This window comes from Haemaphysalis longicornis, unplaced genomic scaffold (genome assembly GCF_048455015.1).
Source record: "Haemaphysalis longicornis isolate Haplotype H1 unplaced genomic scaffold, Haemaphysalis longicornis Haplotype H1 scaffold_1, whole genome shotgun sequence".
Lineage (NCBI taxonomy): Eukaryota > Metazoa > Arthropoda > Arachnida > Ixodida > Ixodidae > Haemaphysalis > Haemaphysalis longicornis.
This window is the reverse complement of record NW_027526203.1, coordinates 282,519,006-282,538,645: the sequence shown is the minus strand read 5'-3', so window position 1 is coordinate 282,538,645 and position 19,640 is coordinate 282,519,006. Positions and strand designations below refer to the sequence as shown.

Below are 19,640 nucleotides of genomic sequence, written 5' to 3'. Positions count from 1 at the left end.
TTCTGTCTGCTTTCTTGTGTACCGTCTTTGGTTTTTTGCGCTAAATATATTTAAGAAACACGCTATAAAATAGCCATTTATTCCCTTAAAGAGGCCTATCAGGATAACTCTGAATGCTGGATCTACACGGTATCCTTCGGTGCGACTTCCAACCAGGGATTATGACTGAAATAAGACCTCTTCGCAGTGCCCTGAAGAACTCTTTCTGAGACATCTCGTCTTCTTTTCCCTGTAATGATATTCACCCCCTGGGCTACAGGGCCTGCTGTTTAGTGCTACTACTATTCCGTAACATTTCCGGATTCGCACTGTGGTGCACAAAGGGACAAATTACTTAGACCCAAGTGCCCTTCATGGCATTCTTGATTGCCGATTTCCGTCTTATGTGCTTTCGTTGAGCCCTTATTGCCAATAACACACTTATAAAGAAGGACGCTCCCCACCCGAAACGTTGAAGAAAAATTGTTGTCTTTTATTGCGCCATGTTTAGTTTTTTTTAACCATCAGTAGCCATACAGTCTGATTTTGTATCTATGTATGCATATATTGTTACGTAGCAGACAACGGCAGTCTATTTGCAAGTTGTGTACTCGAGTAATCTTTTTACAAATTATTTACAAGCAGTGGCTGTAGTAGGGAACTTTCGCTCAGAGGTCTAGGTAGCTTCTGCGCTCCAAACCCGTGTCGGCCCTTCTTCATCTACTTCGATGCTTCGCTGAGATCGTAATGGGGAATCGCCCACTGAGAATCGCCCACTTCAGGGGAATTGTTCTCTTGGTGTTCAGGCCTTTCCTTTGCATGTGCTTTGATGTCCTTTCTAATAAACTGTGCGCCGCGGCAATATATTGTAAGGAACTGTGTCCATCTCTCAAGCTTCCAAGTTTATTCTACCAGCCCGAGCTTCAAGCTTCTTCTTCCTCTTCTAAAAATCAGCGGCCTAATTTTACTTTACTTGCCAGCTCCAAGTGCCGGCAAGTAAGGTACTGTTACCCTTTCACTGAACGTCATCCTGGCCAGTTGCCAGTTAATCCTACGCCTCAGGTGAAGGCGATATATCCAAAGAATGATGCAGGTAGTTTTACACACACACTTACACATACATTAAACAAATCTGTTGGGCAAGTTGGTGCATTATGCTTGAAAAGGTAAAAAGCGCGACTTGGACAACGACAGTAGAGAAGGACGCTTGTCCCGTCGTCCTTCTCTACTGTCGTTGTCCAAGTCGCGCTTTTTACCTTTTCAAACTTACACATACACACGCACGCACGCACGCACGCACGCACGCAGACCCAGACCCAGACACGGACACGGACACAGACACAGACGCGCACGCGCACACGCACGCACACAAGGTGTAGAATTACGGCCACTGGTTGTGGTCATTCAACCACGGCCACAGCTATCTATTCACCATTTGACACTCATCCTAACCTTCTGGCTAGCTCGGGGGGTTTCTCGCATTGACGGTAGCGGTTACATATGAAGACGTCAGTTGCATTTAAGGCGCAATCACACTAGGCGGACAGCGCCTCGCTGCAGGACGCCTTCGGGCACCGGCTGCAGTGCTACACCTGTTCTCGTGAGGATCGCGCGTTTTTCTTTTTTCTTTCCTGGCCGAAGAGTGGATAGATCTGCTCCTCATTCTTCCCGTCAGGCCCACTGTAAGGGCCAATCAGTAACGTGGTATGGAGTGACGTACGCTGCCGCGGCAACGTTTCCTCTCTGCCGCTCTACCCTCGATGCCCGGCTAGGGGCCGTGCGAGAAACGGTTGTGCTTCACGTGGCGGCCGTTGTGGGTAACAGGTAATCAGTGTGGACATCGCGCGCCGGGAAGCACGTCGCCGCGGATGGCGGACGGTGATGAGCCAGTGTTAAAAGCCCGCCGCTAGTGTGTTCGTGCCTGCTGTGTCCAGTATCCAGGAAATTCCTTTGAAGACCGTTGCGAATGCTGAAGAAGTTTATAAGCCTCCGACACGTCAACTAGCAAGCGTGTCACAAGTGGCACTCTTGCAAGCCGTCACGCTCGGGAGGGCGCACTTGCGAAGAGAAAGATCACTCGTAACAACGGCTGTCGCCGTAAAAACAGGCACAGAATTATAGCGACCTGGAACTCAAGCACACCCACCGCTGCAATCGCGTATGAATTGGGGGCAAGCTGACAAGCCAAGTGCTGCTCGTGCAGGTGCGCGCGTGTCAGAAATACCCCCATGTAATGGCAGCTGTCACTGCAGAAACAATAATACGGGAAGAAAAATTTTGCATCAATGTTTAAAGACGATAGCCTCTCTTGGGCTACTTAAACCCGAAAATGTTGGTCTGTCTGTCTGCATGTACATCTGTCTGACCGTCTGTCCCTCAATTCAGCCATCCGGCCAAAAGGTAAAAGAATTTTTGACCGAGAAGTTTCTGTAGCCAAGACCTTTCTGTACAACTAAGTCTGGAAACACACTTCTTACTTGTCAACATTGCCGAGAAAATAGAAAACATTAGGCATATTTGAGGCAAAACTTCAACGAACAACTGGTACTCGCAGTGTTCCTTTAATTGAAAATAAAGAGGCACTTCATATTTACGAGAGAAAAAAAAAGTACGCCGTGAAAACAATATTTTGACCCAGAAATACACAAAGAGCTCGGGCGAGACTGGACCTCGTGGCAGTGTTCCAAGTTCAACAGTAAGGAAAGGTTCCAGTAGATGGTGCGAGCAATGGAACGCGGGAAAATTGAACTGACTTTAGCTAACCTTCTCTGCCTTTCCCCTCCGTATCGCCCGTTGGAAGGGGCGATACTCGAGGGGCAGAGCGTGAAAGGGGGCGGGAAAGGGAAGGCAGACATTTACGCGGCAGAGGCGGCAGAAGACTCTCGTCTTTCGGCGACATTTGCAGCGAAGTGAGCAGATACGCGGCCAATTTTTTTCTTTGCTAAATGAGACTGGAGCGAAATCGTTGTTTTGCTGCGTTTAGTGTGCCCCCGCACGCGTTGTTTCATTTCACTGTGGGGTATCGTAGGGCTAGGCTCACAATGGGCGATTACTTCTCATTGTTCTTTTTTGTGCTCGCCAATATGTGATGCACTCTTTCCGTCAGCGTATACAAGCTCCATTTATGACTTCATCACACCACCGGTGAAGAGCAATATTTTTAAGCCTGCTTACGGGGGTGGTACCACAGAAGAAGGCATTACAGCTCTGTTCCAACCATCGGCTCCATAAGCTCGGCGAGCCTTGATCCTAGGCCGCGGCCGATGCACACTGCGGAGTCGGTGGCAGCGTCTTTTCTCCCCACTGTATTCGTAATTTGCGCTAACGTTAAAAAGCAAGGGTCGGTCTTGCTTTCACTGTACGCGGCCATTTCTTTTTTACTTCAGGCAATCAATGACGAAGACAAGCTGTCGTTTCAAGGAATAAACGATTCTTTTTGGCTATAGGGACGGGGCTCCCGCTGTAGGGCACCACCGTCTCTTTGACAAAAAGCGGCGCCTGTGGCAAAACGCTCGTCAGTGGGATGCGGAGTAGCGTAGCCGGCAGGGGCCGGCGGAACTCTGCCTCTTGTTCTACGGTGAGGCTTGCAAAGCCTAAATAATCGCAAAGGGATTTTCAGATAGGACAATGTTGGGAAAAGGGACAGCCTTTACGAGGCTCATCTCATCTACGATTTGCGCGAGTGCCAAAGTCAGCCTGCGCGAATATTCAGTGAGAACAAACTGCAATGTGGCAGACGACGCACAATGCGCCGTGCCAAGTTGACAGTGCAAATTCGTTCCTCTGTGTAGTCATTTCGATGCGCAAAAAAACATCTTGCATGCCGCTGGATGCAGTTTGGCGCATCGAGGAATATTAGGAAAGCTAAATGCACCTGCAAAGCAGGCATGGACGGCCGATTCAAGCAGGATGCGGCGCTGGCATTCGTCATTGATAAAGCGAGAAAGACGTCGTGCTTACTTGCACTATTATAAGGATGAAATGGCCTAACAAGGCTGCACAGTTCACCTTGAGGTACTCGTAAAAGAATTTTTACGCACTAAGAAGCACATGTTGACGTTCGTTTGCGCACTGCTGTTACATTGTTCAAAGCGCTTGGCAGTGTATACTGGTGCCAGCCTTTTCTTGTGCAAAGTGGGAGAAGGACAGTTGTAGGTCAGGCTGTTGGATTCCTCCGATTACCGACAAAATGCAAGAGACAGATACAAGAGGGCGGGGTCGGCTACGAGGCTCCCGTGCCGTCACTACTGAGAAACAGAAGGCACAAAACTTCCGGTTCCAGGAAAAAATTTTACACTCCCGCAGTGCTTCCCCGACCACCCAGTAATCAAACCCTTGCATACGTCCCTCTACCTTCGAACCGACGGTATCGAGGTGTCGTGTCATTTATGCTTGTGCGGAAACTGTTGTCTTGGAAACCGATAGAGATGAATTGGTTCAGGAGCTCCTGCCGAGTTTCCGTAGGGCGTAGTGCACCCAATAACACAACACGTCTGACTAGGCTTCGTTTACCCGGATGTATTCGTTCAAAACAAGACCGAAACATTAGAGTCAACGAGTCAAACTCGAAAAAGGCCAATGGAAGGCTACGTATTCTGTGTTCTGCCCATTCCAGTAACGGGCGGAGCACCGAAAGGCGGCGCCACCCACCTAGCTGCCCGGTCCCTATAAGGGCTTCTGTAAGGATGCCAGCCTTACAGCGTATTCAGTTAACCAGTAATCCCTCGTTAACACGAAGTCATAAAATCCGCTGAAAATTTCGAGTTAAGCGAAATGTAGAAAAAGTGTGGCCAGATCACTGAAATTGCAGCTAGTGCTGGCAACAAAAGCTCCACTGCACTAGAGAGCTTTTGTAATAAAGGCAAAAAATAATTCGCAGGAAAAACGAATTTTTATTATTGCGGAAGGAAGAAATGCGTGATGCTCGCCTGTCTCACGTTTACACCTGGTCCCAGAAAAGCGTTGTGGAGCTGCTCAATGAATCGCTACCTCCTACCTTTTTGCGAAGCATGCGCGCCATGCTTCTTGTTTCTGCTGTAGTAGAAGCTCCTCGAGGCTCCTCGTCGTTCGAATGATCGGCTGTGTCGTCGACATCTATGTCAACAATGTAAGCGTCAGACACTATTCCGGTAATGGAGACATCGGCCTCGTGCAGCGCGTACATAGCGTAAATTTGTTGTTCACGACGCCTTCGGCGCGTGGTTGGAGCTAAGCGTTCGAACGGAGACCTTATCGGCCGCCTGTAGAGGAATGTGCCTTGTATCCTCTCTATCGACATTTCGAGATATCCGTGGTCAAATACAAGGGGGGGGGGGGGGGGGGGGCAAATACGTAGCGCGCATGTGAGGTAAATTCATGGCGAGAAAAAGTTTCGACAGAACCGATATATCGGGATATCCGAGTTCGAATTAACAAGGGATTACTGTAGTTTCTTACGGTTTGTAGTCATTCGTTTATTTATATCATGCAATCGAAACCACCCCGAGGAAAATATTTTGTTCTCCGACATGGGAATAAATAAAGAATTTTATAACTACTGGATTTGCCAGGGAATGGCGTTGCAATACATCAAGTATGCTAACAAAACAAGCTGTAGGTTCTTACGCAATATTCATAATGTTCTTGAACTTGGTGCGCGGATCGCGGTCAAGTGAACTTACCTCGCTGATCCCTTTAATAAACAAACAAGATAATGAAAAACAAAAATTTATCATCACGAGAAAAAAGAAAACCCACTTCGAAAACGGGAAGGAAAGACAAAAAGTAGAAAGAGAGAGAGAGAGGGAGAGAGAGATAGAGAGAGAGAGTAGACCACTCCAGGTTTGGCCTCACACTTGGCGGGGCATAGAAAGATGCTGTATGCGCAGCAGCGGCTCACGGCCCTTGCTGAAGCGAGCAGACCAGTGCTGTTCCGAGCGAAAAACTGCTTTGTTTCCGTCCTCCTTTCCAACCTATAGGCGCCCCGCTCGCGTCGTGCATTACCCACGCAGCTTTTCGCCTTGGCGCTGCGCGAGCAAGCCCGGCCTCTTCGCCCACCCACGAAAGCACACGCGCGCGCACACAGAGCGCCTCTCACGCACTCCTTGCGAGCCTTATAACTTAATATGCAGCCTAACGCTTTATTAGGCAATAACGCCGGCGCGGCGGACATCCTCGGCGGAGCGGGCGCAACCAGGAGCGCAACTCGGCACCCCGGTGTTAATTACTCCCGCCTGCGAAGGTGAGTTGTTAGCCCGGCGTAGCGCTCCGCGGAACGGGCCTCCCCCTCTGCTCCCATCCCGGTGGTCGCCGGCGAGTCCGCGTTTTGCTGCAAGAAGTTAACTTAATTAAGGCGCCGCGAAAACAAGGCGACGCGTAACGGTCCCCGCGAGAACTCCTCTCGCGTGTTTCCACTGCTCCAGCGACGTGCGCTGGGCCAACTACGCGAAAGAGCCGCCCGTGTTACCTGCAAGGAGGCACTTTGCCGCTCCCGCGCGGACACGAGCTCTTCGAGATTTAAACGGATGGGCCGAACAGCAGCCGCCGGTGGTCGCATTTGCCATCGCTTCCACCTCCCTCACCCCCCCCCCTCCTCCCCTTTATAGCCTTATGGGAATCGCGAAGTATTTATTCAATGCAATAACCGTTATGGGCCAAGACATCAGCAGTGGTTTAGGTACGCATGCCGGCTTGTTTGTTTCTTCCACCGAGTCTAAATCTTTATAACCAACATTCCATGTCTACTCATCTGTCACAGTCTGCGTTAACGTAGCACGAACTACGTAGCACAGTCTACGTTAACGTAGAATAGGGCGTGGAATAGCATGAGTCAGATACGGGTGCAGCAATAAATTGAAACCTATCCTCGTACCCCCAACCAACATCGATGGGAGGCTTGGCAGCAAGGAAAAAATAAAGAAAGAATTAATCAAATAAAAAAAGTCGTAGACATGAAGGGAAGAAATATATGAAGAAAGAAAGCAGATAAAATCTAAAAACGCGAGAGAAAAAGCAGGGGGAAAAGAAGGAACGAAATGAAGAAGAAGATATAAAAACGCAAGAGAGAAAGAAGAAAGGAAAAGTAGCCGGAAAAGCTGGCGGCGCACGTTACGGACACATGTTTAGTCCTGAATTGAAACACTTGTCGTCACACTCGTCGTCGTGCTCCTTGTTACGCCTGTCCAGAAAGCAGGAGGAAGACAAGTGTGGCGGGATAGAAGGTGTGACGCGAAGGACGAACAAGCGGATGAGCCACGGCAGCTCGTAAAAAAACACGTCCTCCATGTAAACCCTTCTCATGACACCTCATGCATTGCCAGTGAATGAAATATTAGTCGGGACAAATTATGTGAGCCCTACCTTACTTTAACTGAAAACGAAGACGTGCCATATCAATTTCTCATCAAAGAACATTTTAGAACGGCCAGTGTCCTGTCACACTTCACATTTTCTCATTTGCACGGAGTCATCGGCACTCCCTTGGGCCACTTCGCCGTTGACGTGCGACCAAAAATACAGCATACCGAGCTATGTCGTCACTAGATACTCCATAATGTGCGTATACCTTTCGTAGTATTTAAGAAATCCGCGCAGCGATACCACTCCTTCCTCACGCACCAATCTTGCATGTGAGCCCCATCTTGCTAATGCTCCATGTAATGTAGCCGGAGAGCCTTTATTGGACCTCATAAAAGCTACCAGCGAAAATTGCCCAATCTCGCCCACACAAGCCAAGGTAGCTACGAATGGGATTAGATGCCCACAGGAATTAGAATTGTGTTTTGTAATGACTTTCGAGAAGAAATTGCTTGATTGATTCGGTCTTCAGGTGGCGGATTACCACTAGGGAAAAGAAAATGTTACCAGGGGTTCGTGGGGACGAAAGAGGCCTCGTGGTCGTCGTCGGACGATCCGATTTCAAATGCTGGCCACTTTATCGTTTGTTTTCTTTCGTCGTATTGTTGCTACATGAACACGATACTGACGACACGTTGTACTATACTGTGCACAACTAGAATGCGCTTTGCATATCAAGAACTATAGGATATAAAAAAGCGGTGAACTTTTTTGCTACCATTTCCATCCACAGCCGTTGGGACCGTGACCGTGTTCGCTTGCGCGACCGGAATCGCGCGGACTTTACTTGTCGTGACCTCATTACCCTTAAGCGAAATCTGACTTACAATTCGTATAGTGAGCTTGAGTTTGCGGGAGCCAAACGTACGTCTTTCAAACTATTTCAGGATTTTTTTTTTTACGGGAGCCTGCCAAAGCGGCCGTCCGCTGGCCTGTTTACGCTTGAACGGCTCCCGCTCAGCTAAAATCTGTTTTACGCCCTGACCGGCCGAAGAAATGGCCTACCCCCGCGCGCATACGCAGTTGGCTCGCATCTACTAACTCCAGCGTAGCGTACGCCACCCGCTGTGCTGAAGCACTCTAACTGAATTCCTACTGGAGGCGTGTGGTTACAGAGACTGGCAGGAACTCGTGTATTACTGGAAATAGCGAGAAACAAACTGTACAACTTTGGTCGTTTCAAAGGACTGGATGCCCATGGATAGGTTTCTCTTAGCCGGTGTCATGGATGACTATTACTCGCAGTTTTATGACAAATAACGAGCTTTGTTATATTTTAATCGCGGCACAAAGCCGCCGCAGAAAAGACAGACCCGTGCTTGCCTGCGCGGATAACACTGTTGTCCTTTGAAATTTCCTAAGTGAATTGACGTTCGATCGGTTTTTACGGTAAAAACAACAACAACAAAAAAGAAAAACAGCGCGCTAAAAAAACGAGAAAGTATACAGAGACTCACGCTGCCTCAACAGATGGCGCGCCTTAATAAAACGCGAGAAACCTCCATTGTGTTTGTCATGTTGGCAGCGAAATTGAAGAAGAAGCGCGTGAGGGGTGGGACGGTGAGAAAGGGGGGGGTCGTTACGTGGCCGGAGTGGCTTAAAAATGTCGTCTTTCGGCGAAATTCACCGCCAAGCAAGCAGGGTGCGGGGCCATGTTTTATGCTTTATTATGGCTGTATTAAGGAAATTGAGCTTAAATGAGTTTCTAGGCCAAAATAAGAATGTACTCCTGAAATCTCAAGTCTCTGGGTCCACAACTTCCGGCTGGGCGTTTAACCATTTTCACTTCGTGAGGGTTGTAATCGAGAAAAAAACCGCTCACACGTTTTTCAGGTTTTTTAAGACAAAGCCCTGAAATAGGTTTTTGGGAAATGAATGAACAACATTTGTAAGCAACAACGAATTGGATATATCAACGGGCCGAATATTTATCGAGAAATGCGCAAAAAAAATACGTAATTTGCCCGAAGCTCGTAGCGTATACGTGCTTTCACCAACGTATGCTAGGAGGCCATGAGCCCCCTGGCCCCGCAACAATTAGCTTGTTGCGACCTAACGTGGTCGCAACAATCGCGCTTTGAGCAATTTGATCTCCAGCACTGGCATCCCCCACCGCATCAGCATAGCCGAAATCCTGTCCGGTCCGGGATAGTTCAGACCGACTAGCGGAACGAGATGGTGAACCGACTGCGGCCTTCATTTGTTTTAGTAGGAAAGGTAGCATGTATGTAAGGTATTAGTATGGAAAGTAGTGTGGAAGGTAGTTGTAAGGTCCACTTATGAGATTAGCGGCCAGGCGCCCGGGCTGCGCGTGAGAACCCACCACTCTGTCTGACGACGCAGCACTGCCAACACTGCAGAGCAGTCGACGTCAATTCGTCACGGCGCGCAAGGGAGACGGATTGTCTGGCCCACCGCATACCACAAGGGTAATCCCCCATTGAGAAAGTAGGCAGCGCCACCGGATTCCGGGAACGCCTGCTAGACGCGCGGAGGTGTAGGGATTACCAGCGTCGGGACGAGCGCCGCACGAGTCTCCATTGTTACCACGTCCCGGTCAGCATGACGCACAGTCGCGTCTTTCGCTCTCATCCCTAGGGGTCGTACGTGCCTGCTAGCCCGTGAGCGGTCCGTTGACCCGGAGATAGCGGCGCCTCATTGAATATTCCGTGACGTGCTGAGTGGCAGCTGTCTACGTGAATTTGGGCACTCCCTTGTGCGTGTACGAACGCTACAGGGGCGTTCCCGAGAGAGGGTGATCTCGAGGTTTAATAAGGCCGAACTTGGCCGTTGGAAATCGTTCTTGTCTGAGCGCTGAGCTGGCAGTTCTCGGAGGGACAAGGAGTCTCGACCGTTAAAGCTAGGTTGGGATTTGTGAGCCCCCTAGTCGAGGTTAAGATCGCGTCGGAGGTTAAGGGTACAGCGCCGTACCGGGCAACTAGACGGATCTTGCGGCGAGACAGGGTCTCGGCCGTGGTTTCTCGAGCGGTTTGTGTACGCTCCGAGAATAGGAGAGTTAGACGAAGTTGAGGAGCTCGAGTGATTTGTGCGCACTGGGAGCTAGCGTCTAGCTGCAGTTTGAAGTTTTTTTTTTCTTTTTATTACTCATGTACCGAGTTATCCTACTGTAAATAGCTGTACATAAACTTCCGTTTCACTTAATCAACTTCAATGCCTCGAGTTCGTCAATTCGACCACCACCTCCAAGAACTTCAACACCATCGCCCTGCCAGCCTCCTGCCAAATCAACCGGAGCCCGGGCGATTGGGTTCCTGATCGACACCGGACTTCGGGGAAACGATCTTTACTGGCGCAGCCGACAGGATTTGGCAGAAGAAATCACCAGGCCACAACCAGGGGCAGCAGGCAGACGCAAGCCCGCCTCCATCGGCGGCAGCCGAGCTCCGCGCTGAGTGGAGCGGCAGAGCCAACCAGCGCACGGGGCCAACGACGCGGCAGCCGACCACCGGAGGTGCGGGTGAGTGGGATTTCTTGCGCTTCGTTGTGGCGGTGTAGGCTGAGTCTGGGGTTGCATGGTAGTCACGCGGAGCATGCAGACTAACATGGCGGAAGGAGACGGAAATGGTCAGACAGACGAGGTGCCACCTCAAGGAGGCTCGGCAGCAGGAGGAACTCCCCAAGTGGAATCCGAGGTGATAATCCTTAAACGAATGGAGTTGGAGTTTCGGGAACGGGAGAGAAAAGCAGCGCTCGAAGCGGAGGAAAGAGCGCGAGAGGCGGCGGAGCGAGAGAGAAAAGAAGCGCGCGAAGCAGCGGAGCGAAAAGAGGAAAGGGCGCGAGAATCGAAGGAGCGCATGCAAAAACTGAAGCTCGAATCTGAAGAGCGGTTGCGAAGGTATGAGTTGGAGCTGGAGCGGAGAAGGCAGACGCTCTTGCGCTCGGACACCCGCGAGCAGAAACAATGGGGCACAGACCCAGCGAGTTTTATAGCGACAGTGAAGCCGAATGGTTCCAGCGAATGTTCGGAAGTTGAACTTTGCGATGACAAAGCAAGCAGCCGTGACTCCCTGTGCGAGGCTAGCATTTCCGCCGATGCCGAACGCGTGGAGATGGACATTGGGAAGAGGAGTAACAAGGAAAGCGCGTCCGGTGATACTGTAGAGCGGTGTAATGAAGTGATGCTCGAACATGACGAGCAGCCTCGCAGGCAAAGTTTGGGGATGGAGCTGCAGCGCATAGGGCAGAACCCGTCGAGCGGGCCCAGTTATGCACTGACAGCAAAGTTGAATGGGGGCAGCCCGTTTTTCAACTCGAAGCCGCGCGAGAACGAGATAAGCGGCCGTGGCTGCGCACGGGAGGCGAGCGGCTCAGCCGGGAACAGCTGCATGGAAAGGGAAGCGAGCGCGAGGAGTGTTCCCGCGAGCGCGTCCGGTATTCGCCGCGAGCTCGACATGTAGGTGGCGACAGCGTCGCGCTGCTAGTGTGGATGCGGCCCGTAAGAATGCACACTGTGGGCGCGCTTCGTGCCTTTTTCTCGCCGTATGTGCGCATGAAAGGTGCAAACAAGAGTGGTATGCTGTAGTTCGGTTCCTCAAAGTTCGATGTATAGTATGGAAGCGGCTGTCAGTTTTCATTATTACGCCAAAAAAAAAAAAAAGCGACGACTCATCGGGAATCTCAGAATGGCCGTAATTGTGACAATGAATTTGTACGCTGTGACTCGTAGCAAGCTCGATCTTTCCAGACTATGGCTTTGAGCCTTCAAAAAAGCATAGATACAAACAAATCAGGAAGCTTCGATCTCTGAAATTCACTTTACAACGGCAATCTCAATCGCTTTCACTGGCAGCATGACGCATTCTTGCATTTGTGGGATGCTCTGAAATGGTAACACTACTAAACTGACCCGAAATTCTTTCTAAGAGCTTACGGTATTTTTTGTGTGTTCAAAAAGCAACATACAATTACTGAATTTTGATCAGCGCAGAGATATAAATGTAACCGCTCTAACGGGTCTTTTAAATGAAATTTTAGCGATTCTGAAGGAAGGTTTGATGAATAACGGTTTCGGATCACTTATTTACGGCTTTCGTCGCAAGTGAACTTGCGAATTGAATTGTCAACGCACGCAGTACAATCAACATCTCATGTTTAGCTAGGTTTTCGCAAAGTGACAAGCAGGTTTACAGTGTTCAAACCAAGCTTCTGGGACCTCACAGTGAGCACAAATTTTCTGTTACGGCGGCTCTGTTGACCATCTGCGTTCCTTTAAAATCTAACAGGTGCCTGCAACTGCGAGATGTGTTTGCATTCTCGCGTATAAGGTCGCTTACGAACCCTAAAGATGGCAATAAATGAAGTTGCGCTGTTGCAGATGTAGTAAAACATTTCCTTTTTATTTCTCGTTGCATATCGCGCAACGGGTTCCCAGTAACTACTTTGGTTTGTAAACTGAATATCGCCTTTGTCTTGGCATTTAATTCTTGAGGATTGGTTAAAAAACGAAATTCTGTGCATTTCGTTTTTTTTTTTTTTCGGGAAAGGGGAGGGGGGTCCTGCCAAAGTTGCAAGAGCAGCGAGAAGAGAACGCATGTAACGCGCGCGAAAAGCCAAACTATGGTTATCAGTATTACCAGAGTCCTTCAAAGCATTGAAGGACTCTGGTATTACTTACAATCGAAACTACACTAGGCGTCGTGTTCTGTAGCGGTGAAAAAGCAGTACACGTATTTTCAAAACTCATTAACACCCCTTTGGTCCGAGATTGCCCAGGAATTAATTGTGGGACGACTTTTTCAAAATTTATTGAAAGCAAGCATTGTGGGAAAAATTGAAAAAAAAAACAAACAAACAAACTAGCGAGGTACGGCACACACCCCACACACATGTGGGCAACAACGCGAATTATATATTACGCGTTTTCTCCACTTTCTCCTTTTACGCGCTTTCTCCTTTAAACTTAAGCCCACCTTAAGAGGTTAAGACGTGACCAAATTAGGCATTTGGTTACGCTGAGTGAGACACGTTTCTGGACGAGGTGATTCATGTCGGATTTGAAAATGATATATATGAAAATGGCACACGAAATGCCACATGACAGACGCAAACTCACAACTGCTTAATATTACCGAAAAATCCCCCTAAATACTCTTGCGCATTTATAGAAACGTATTTTAAATAATACGTAAAATTAGCAACTCGATACAGTTGAATAAATGTTTATATCTCCTCCTGAGTATACTGTCCAAAAATGGTATTTATTTTAGAAAAGGTACGAGAAGGACACGATCACACAGGCGCTTGCGGGTGTAAAATACGTGTCCGGTAATGTATGGGCGATAGCGCACGGGTCGTGTGCAGTGTAAATGTTTTTGTTTGTTTCTTCTTTCTATAAGGACACAGCGCAATTTTTAAAGGGTGTGGAATTTGCACGCGTATGCACAGGTCTTGTCGCTTCTTACCCGTTTCGCGTACTAAACTTTTATCCTTTAAATAATCACCACGTTACCTTCAAAAAGCACTCTTCGACGTTCCCGAAACGGCAGACGACTGCACTCAACAATTCGAAAAGTGCAATGTGTGGAAGCAATGTTTATAACACGTTTCACACTCAAGCGGTGACCAGGGCGAAGATGTTTCGTGGAATTAAACCAGCGCATTAACCCGCAACGTCCACTGATTATTGCGTTTCTAGAGGAAATGCGCAAGCAGGGGTAACTATGTCATTGCTTACTGCCAAACGAGCACACATATTGGTTGTTTTGTCGTGTGAGCACGCGTCTTGCGGCGCACGCAACGTGAAAAAGCAGACGACGCCAGAGCGCCATCCACACTAGGAGCGGTTCGTCCCGCCGCCGCCAGAGGCCGACTGTGTTCGCGCTCGGGGCGAATAGGCCTCGTGCGCTCGTTTGGAGGCGCCACTGAATTGGAACCGGTGGCGCCCCCTCCGGCGCCGCGCCGCATTTTTTGCTTGTCCGCCGTTCCGTGCAACGCAGCTCCGCAAGGCTTTCTCTATGGCTCGGCCGCGTCCGCGCAAGGCCAGCATGACGGCGCCAAGCGGATCGTGCGTGCTGTATTGCGGTTTTAGTAAAATACAGAGCCCTGAGAAGTATTTCAAGGGAAGTTGCTTCAGGCGCGGCATCAAGCTTTACGCGAGCAACCACGTGTACGGCGTAAAAGAAGAAATCCTCAGCGAGACGGCGCCGTCTGAAATCGTGGCCAGGTGCATTCCGCAGATGAAGAGCACTTGCGACTACGACGTGCGGCTGGAGGTGAGTGAATTGTATTTGAGATACCCTTATGTGCTTATTTCACGTACATGGTGATTTGTTTTGTTTATGTAGTTGTCGCCGAACCCAAGGCGCATTGTGCGAGGCCGCTGTTCGTGCAAGGCTGGCTGCCGCGGTTGGTGTAAACACGCGGCGGCGGTGGCCGTTTTCATAAACAGCCACGAGGAGAAATCGTGCACGGAGTTGCCGCGTGCTTGGGGGAAACCCTCTGCGCGACCGACCCTGGACACGAAGAAACAGATAAAGGAACTCTTTGCAAGTAAGCACGAGGAGCGCTTTCTTGAATTGTTCAGATTATTCAACATTGAAGCATGCGTGCTTTTTTGTATTGCATCATACAACTTGATAATTATTTATACAGGTCGCCCCTTGCCTGCCCCAGTACTCAAACCCCTGTGCCCGAAAACGGTACATGCCCAATTCTCGGGCGTGAGGTGTGCGTTCGCGGACATGATCGCGTGCGAGGACAGCCACGACAAAAATGCAGATCCAACCGGTGCTTCCACAGAAGCTGTAGACGAAAGTCTCAATCTCGGCATCGAGGTTGTCAGATCGCTGCTCGGGGAAGCGCGAGAAACGTACTCAACCATGCAGGTGGCGAGCGTGGTACCCCTGACAATAAACAGGTGCAACCTGCTCGCTATGCTGGAGCAGAGAGAGGAAACGTATTACAAAACGTTTGTGAAAAAAAGCGTGGAGCAGATAGCGGAGATCGCGCTTTTAACCCTGGGCCAGGCTGCTGTAGACAGGTTTGTTATATCTGCAGCCTTTATGTGCTTCACAGCGTGTTGTGCATTTTATACAAAATGGCACATTTTGTCGCAGATGGCACCAAGAGCGGAAGCACCGCATCACAAGCACGATGGCCCACCGCATCAAAACGAGGAGGACAGAGTTTGAAGCACTTGCAGCTGCACTCGCTTCACCGCGCCCATTCTGGGCGCAAGCCACAACTTACGGTAAGGATTCACGTATGGGTGCACAACCTTAAACATTTGCTCGCAGTAAATAGAGTCTTAAATGCACGTGAATAAACTAAATTGCATGAAACAGGTCATATTAACAAGAAGAAGAAAGTTTGTTGAACAAACAAACTTTCTCATGTTAGAACTCCTCAGTCCACATTAACACATTTCTTTTCTTTTTTATTTTTGCAGGCAGAAACACCGAAGCCGAAGCCAGGAGGGAGCTGTCAAAAGAGACGCCAAACGCGCTTGTTTACCTTGCACGACGCACAGCCCTAATCCAGCGCAGCCTGCGCTCCTCTTCGTACGGCTTCCACGGAAAGGAATAAAAACTGGTTTTCGGGAGCTTGTCAGCAGTGTTGGCGTAGCTGTTATGGCATCCGTAGACGCAACAGTACACTGATTTGCGTGTTTTCGCCCGCACAGGCGCCATCCCGCAACACTTTGTTACCGGCGGCGGCTGACTTCGCTAAGACCCGGACAAGCAAAAAATGCCGCGGAGGCTGCCAGGTGGCGCTGCGTGTACGGCCGAAGTAGCAGCGCACTAGCCCTATAAGAGCAGAGTCAAAGGGTAGCCCCGTTGTTGCGAGCGTATGGCCGCCAGTTACTGTTGCACCGGACACTGTGATAATGCATGCTGAACTTGCTGGCACAGGCAGTACCCAAATTCTAATCGGTGGACCGGAAGAGACTGGAGTCGCGCATGAAGGTTTTGGGGCCCGCTACGCTCTCAATTGCGCTCGAAAGTTGCACGAGAAAGCGAGCTCCGTGTCGGGCGTTCGGGAGCTCGCCCAGAAGAGAAAGGAGATAGAAGACGAGAAAGCATGTGACGAGACGGAGCGAAAAAGAGACGGAGTTGACGATCAGGCTGAGAAAAAGCAGGAGCTACAGGCGGATAAGGGAGCTGAGAAGGTAGACTGGGTCGAACATGTAGAAAATGGAAGAGAAAGTGAGAGAGAACGCGAGAAGACGAAGGATGAGGAGCTCAGAGCGTTTGAAGACGGTAGGAACGATACGGAGATGTCGCGTGGGTTTGGTAGTCTTGATGATGAGGGTGTAACCGAGGAGGACGATGGAGAACACGAAAACGCGTGCGTGGAGGCGGCGAAACCAATAATGAGAGCTCCCGAGGAGGTTGCGAAGGAGAGGGAAAAACCATGCGAGGAGGCAGCTACAGTTGAAACAGAGGAACGAGACGCAATCGGCGATCTCGCGAAACCGGTGTCGGAGATAGAGCTTCGTAGCTTTAGTGTTGGTTGCAGCCATTACCGAGATTTAGTCGGGAGCCGCGCTGGATGGGTTGACGCACTAAGTTCGGCGACCTGGCAGTGTTGCACAGGCCCTAGTTCTGAGTTGTGCCAGGATGAGTGCGTGATGGGACAGCCGAAAAACTGTCTTCGTCAGGCCGCTGCTCAGAATGCACCTAGCGTGCACGAGCGGTTTTTAGTAATAACAGATGTTTGTGAGGTTATTCATGTGGGGCACTCTATACGTAAGGGAAAGAATGACCCCGTGAAGGTTGTCGCGTTCGCGGGCCGACATTCCGCTCCAGCATCAACCCTTCGCTCACGCCGCCAGCACGCGGCATTGTCGTACGTTGGGGCATTGGAGAGGCATGGCGGCGTGGCCTATGGGGCAGGAAACGGGGTCGCATTTTGTGATACCACTCCGTCTTCCCCGAAGTTGTGTTCGCCTCATGGGGCTAAATTGTCGAGACTTGCGTTGACAGTGCGGCGCTACGTGGTCTGGATCATCTGCAGAGGGGGCTGGAAGGACGCGAATGCACTCCCCTGCTTTCAGATTGTTGCTTGGGGAGGCTAGTATTGTATTGCCTCCGAGCCTTAACACCGCCACGACGGACGTGAACGTTCCCGTTCACCCGTCCTTTTTCGCCGTTGGTGTGTGTGTGTGTGTGTGTGTGTGTGTGTGTGTGTGTGTGTGTGTGTGTGTGTGTGTGTGTGTGTGTGTGTGTGTGTGTGTGTGTGTGTGTGTGTGTGTGTGTGCCGTGGTTGTGCGCGACGAGATGCCTTGAGGGCTCGATCCGTGCACCGAATTGATCGATCCGCGCACCGAAGTGAACTTTCTGTGCACCGCAAGTGAGCGAAAGCACAGCCGAACATTTTGGAAGGAGCGTTATCAGGCTACGCCGTCAAGGAGGGCATTTGCGCGCGTGCGCATAGTAGCAATGCAAACTGTCTTAACGTTTTATTTTTGTTGACTGCAAAATTGCCCGTGTTCTTTGCCAGTCCTTATTCCTTTTGTTCTTGTTGTCGAAGTGCCGGAATGATTGTGCGTGTTTGCAGTTATAGCGCGCATCAGTATTATAGGTTGAGTTGTCTTGTTGTTCGGGCCATTTACGCGCTCCGGAGACACGACCCAATTTCTTTTTAGTCGCACTTAGTGTTGTTAGCATTTTTTTTTATGTGTGTTCCCGGTTTGCTAGAGTATTCCGTCCCTGTTGACGGCTAGTGAATAGGTTGTGTTTGTAGTTTAGGCGAGAGGGAGTTCTGATGAGCTGCAGAAATAGATGGGGGCTCATTTGTGGTTATACCTAGCTCCTTCCACGTGTTTTTTTTCGTTTGTTTGTTTGTTCCGCTGTTATTGCGGAAGGAGAGATGAAACGAGTGGCCCTTTTAAATTCGTTTCGGATTGACTGAACCAAGAGGTCCAGTAACCCTCTTAAAGGGGGGAGTTGTAAGGTCCACTTATGAGATTAGCGGCCAGGCGCCCGGGCTGCGCGTGAGAACCCACCACTCTGTCTGACGACGTAGCACTTCCAACACTGCAGAGCAGTCGACGCCAATTCGTCACGGCGCGCAATGGAGACGGATTGTCTGGCCCACCGCATACCACAAGGGTAATCCCCCATTGAGAAAGCAGACCGCGCCACCGGATTCCGGGAACGCCTGCTAGACGCGCGGAGGTGGAGGGATTACCGGCGTCGGGACGAGCGCCGCACGAGTCTCCATTGTTACCACGTCCCGGTCAGCATGACGCACAGTCGCGTCTTTCGCTCTCATCCCTAGGGGTCGTACGCGCCTGCTGGCCTGTGAGCGGTCCGTTGACCCGGAGATAGCGGCGCCTCATTGAATATTCCGTGGCGTGCTGAGTGGCAGCTATCTACGTGAATTTGGGCACTCCCTTGCGCGTGTACGAACGCTACAGGGGCGTTCCCGAGAGAGGGTGATCTCGAGGTTTAATAAGGCCGAACTTGGCCGTTGGAAATCGTTCTTGTCTGAGCGCTGAGCTGGCAGTTCCCGGCGGGACAAGGAGTCTCGACCGTTAAAGCTAGGTTGGGATTTGTGAGCCCCCTAGTCGAGGTTAAGACCGCGTCGGAGGTTTAGGGTGCAGCGCCGTACCGGGCAACTAGACGGATCTTGCGGCGAGACAGGGTCTCGGCCGTGGTTTCTCGAGCGGTTTGTGTACGCTCCGAGAATAGGAGAGTTAGACGAAGTTGAGGAGCTCGAGTGATTTGTGCGCACTGGGAGCTAGCGTCTAGCTGCAGTTTGAAGTTTTTTTTTTTTCTTTTTATTACTCATGTACCCAGTTATCCTACTGTAAATAGCTGTACATAAACTTCCGTTTCACTTAATCAACTTCAACGCCTCGAGTTCGTCAATTCGACCGCCACCTCCAAGAACTTCAACACCATCGCCCTGCCAGCCTTCTGCCAAATCAACCTGACCCCGGGCGATTGGGTTCCTGATCGACACCGGACTTCGGGGAAACGATCTTTACTGTAGTATAGAAGGTATTAAAGGTATTATTTGGTATGAAAGGGAGTATGGAAGGTTTAGTATGGAAGGTAGCATCCTAATACCTTCTGCTTTCGTCATTTTATTTTTACCAGTGCCTCTAGAACAAAAAAAAATGGCGTTCAAGTGCTCGGTAAGAAACTTTGCAGCGCTGCTAGACACATCTTCCAATGCTTCAATTTCGCGACTTGTTGTTCGAACGCTGCAAAGCAATGAAAATAAAGTTCCTGGGAACTAACCTTCAAGCGACTGCGGAAAGACGTCAGCACCACCATACGGCAACTACCTTCTAACGCGATTCTGTGGTCCGGCGACACCACATTGCCCTTCGTTGACGAATCCATGCAGTCAACTAT

At 50.1% G+C, this 19,640-nt stretch overlaps 1 protein-coding gene across 4 annotated transcripts; it reads left to right on the top strand.

Annotated features, from left to right (window-relative positions):
* The first annotated feature begins 14,291 nt into the window (after nt 1–14,291).
* Nucleotides 14,292–15,882, top strand: LOC144146912 (uncharacterized). Of its 4 annotated transcripts, none has more exons than XM_077678883.1 (4): nt 14,295–14,546; nt 14,619–14,823; nt 15,390–15,498; nt 15,772–15,882. In XM_077678883.1, the coding sequence occupies exons 1-4, from the start codon at nt 14,319–14,321 to the stop codon at nt 15,806–15,808; spliced, it is 579 nt and encodes a 192-aa protein (XP_077535009.1). In that variant the 5' UTR covers nt 14,295–14,318; the 3' UTR covers nt 15,809–15,882. The 4 variants fall into 4 exon arrangements, 3 of the variants coding, with proteins under 3 accessions (XP_077535016.1, XP_077535009.1, XP_077535005.1); XM_077678879.1 differs by having other exon boundaries at nt 15,390–15,523; nt 15,722–15,882; XR_013317770.1 differs by lacking the exon at nt 14,619–14,823 and having other exon boundaries at nt 14,292–14,546; nt 15,390–15,523; nt 15,722–15,882.
* Nucleotides 15,883–19,640: the final 3,758 nt, after the last annotated feature.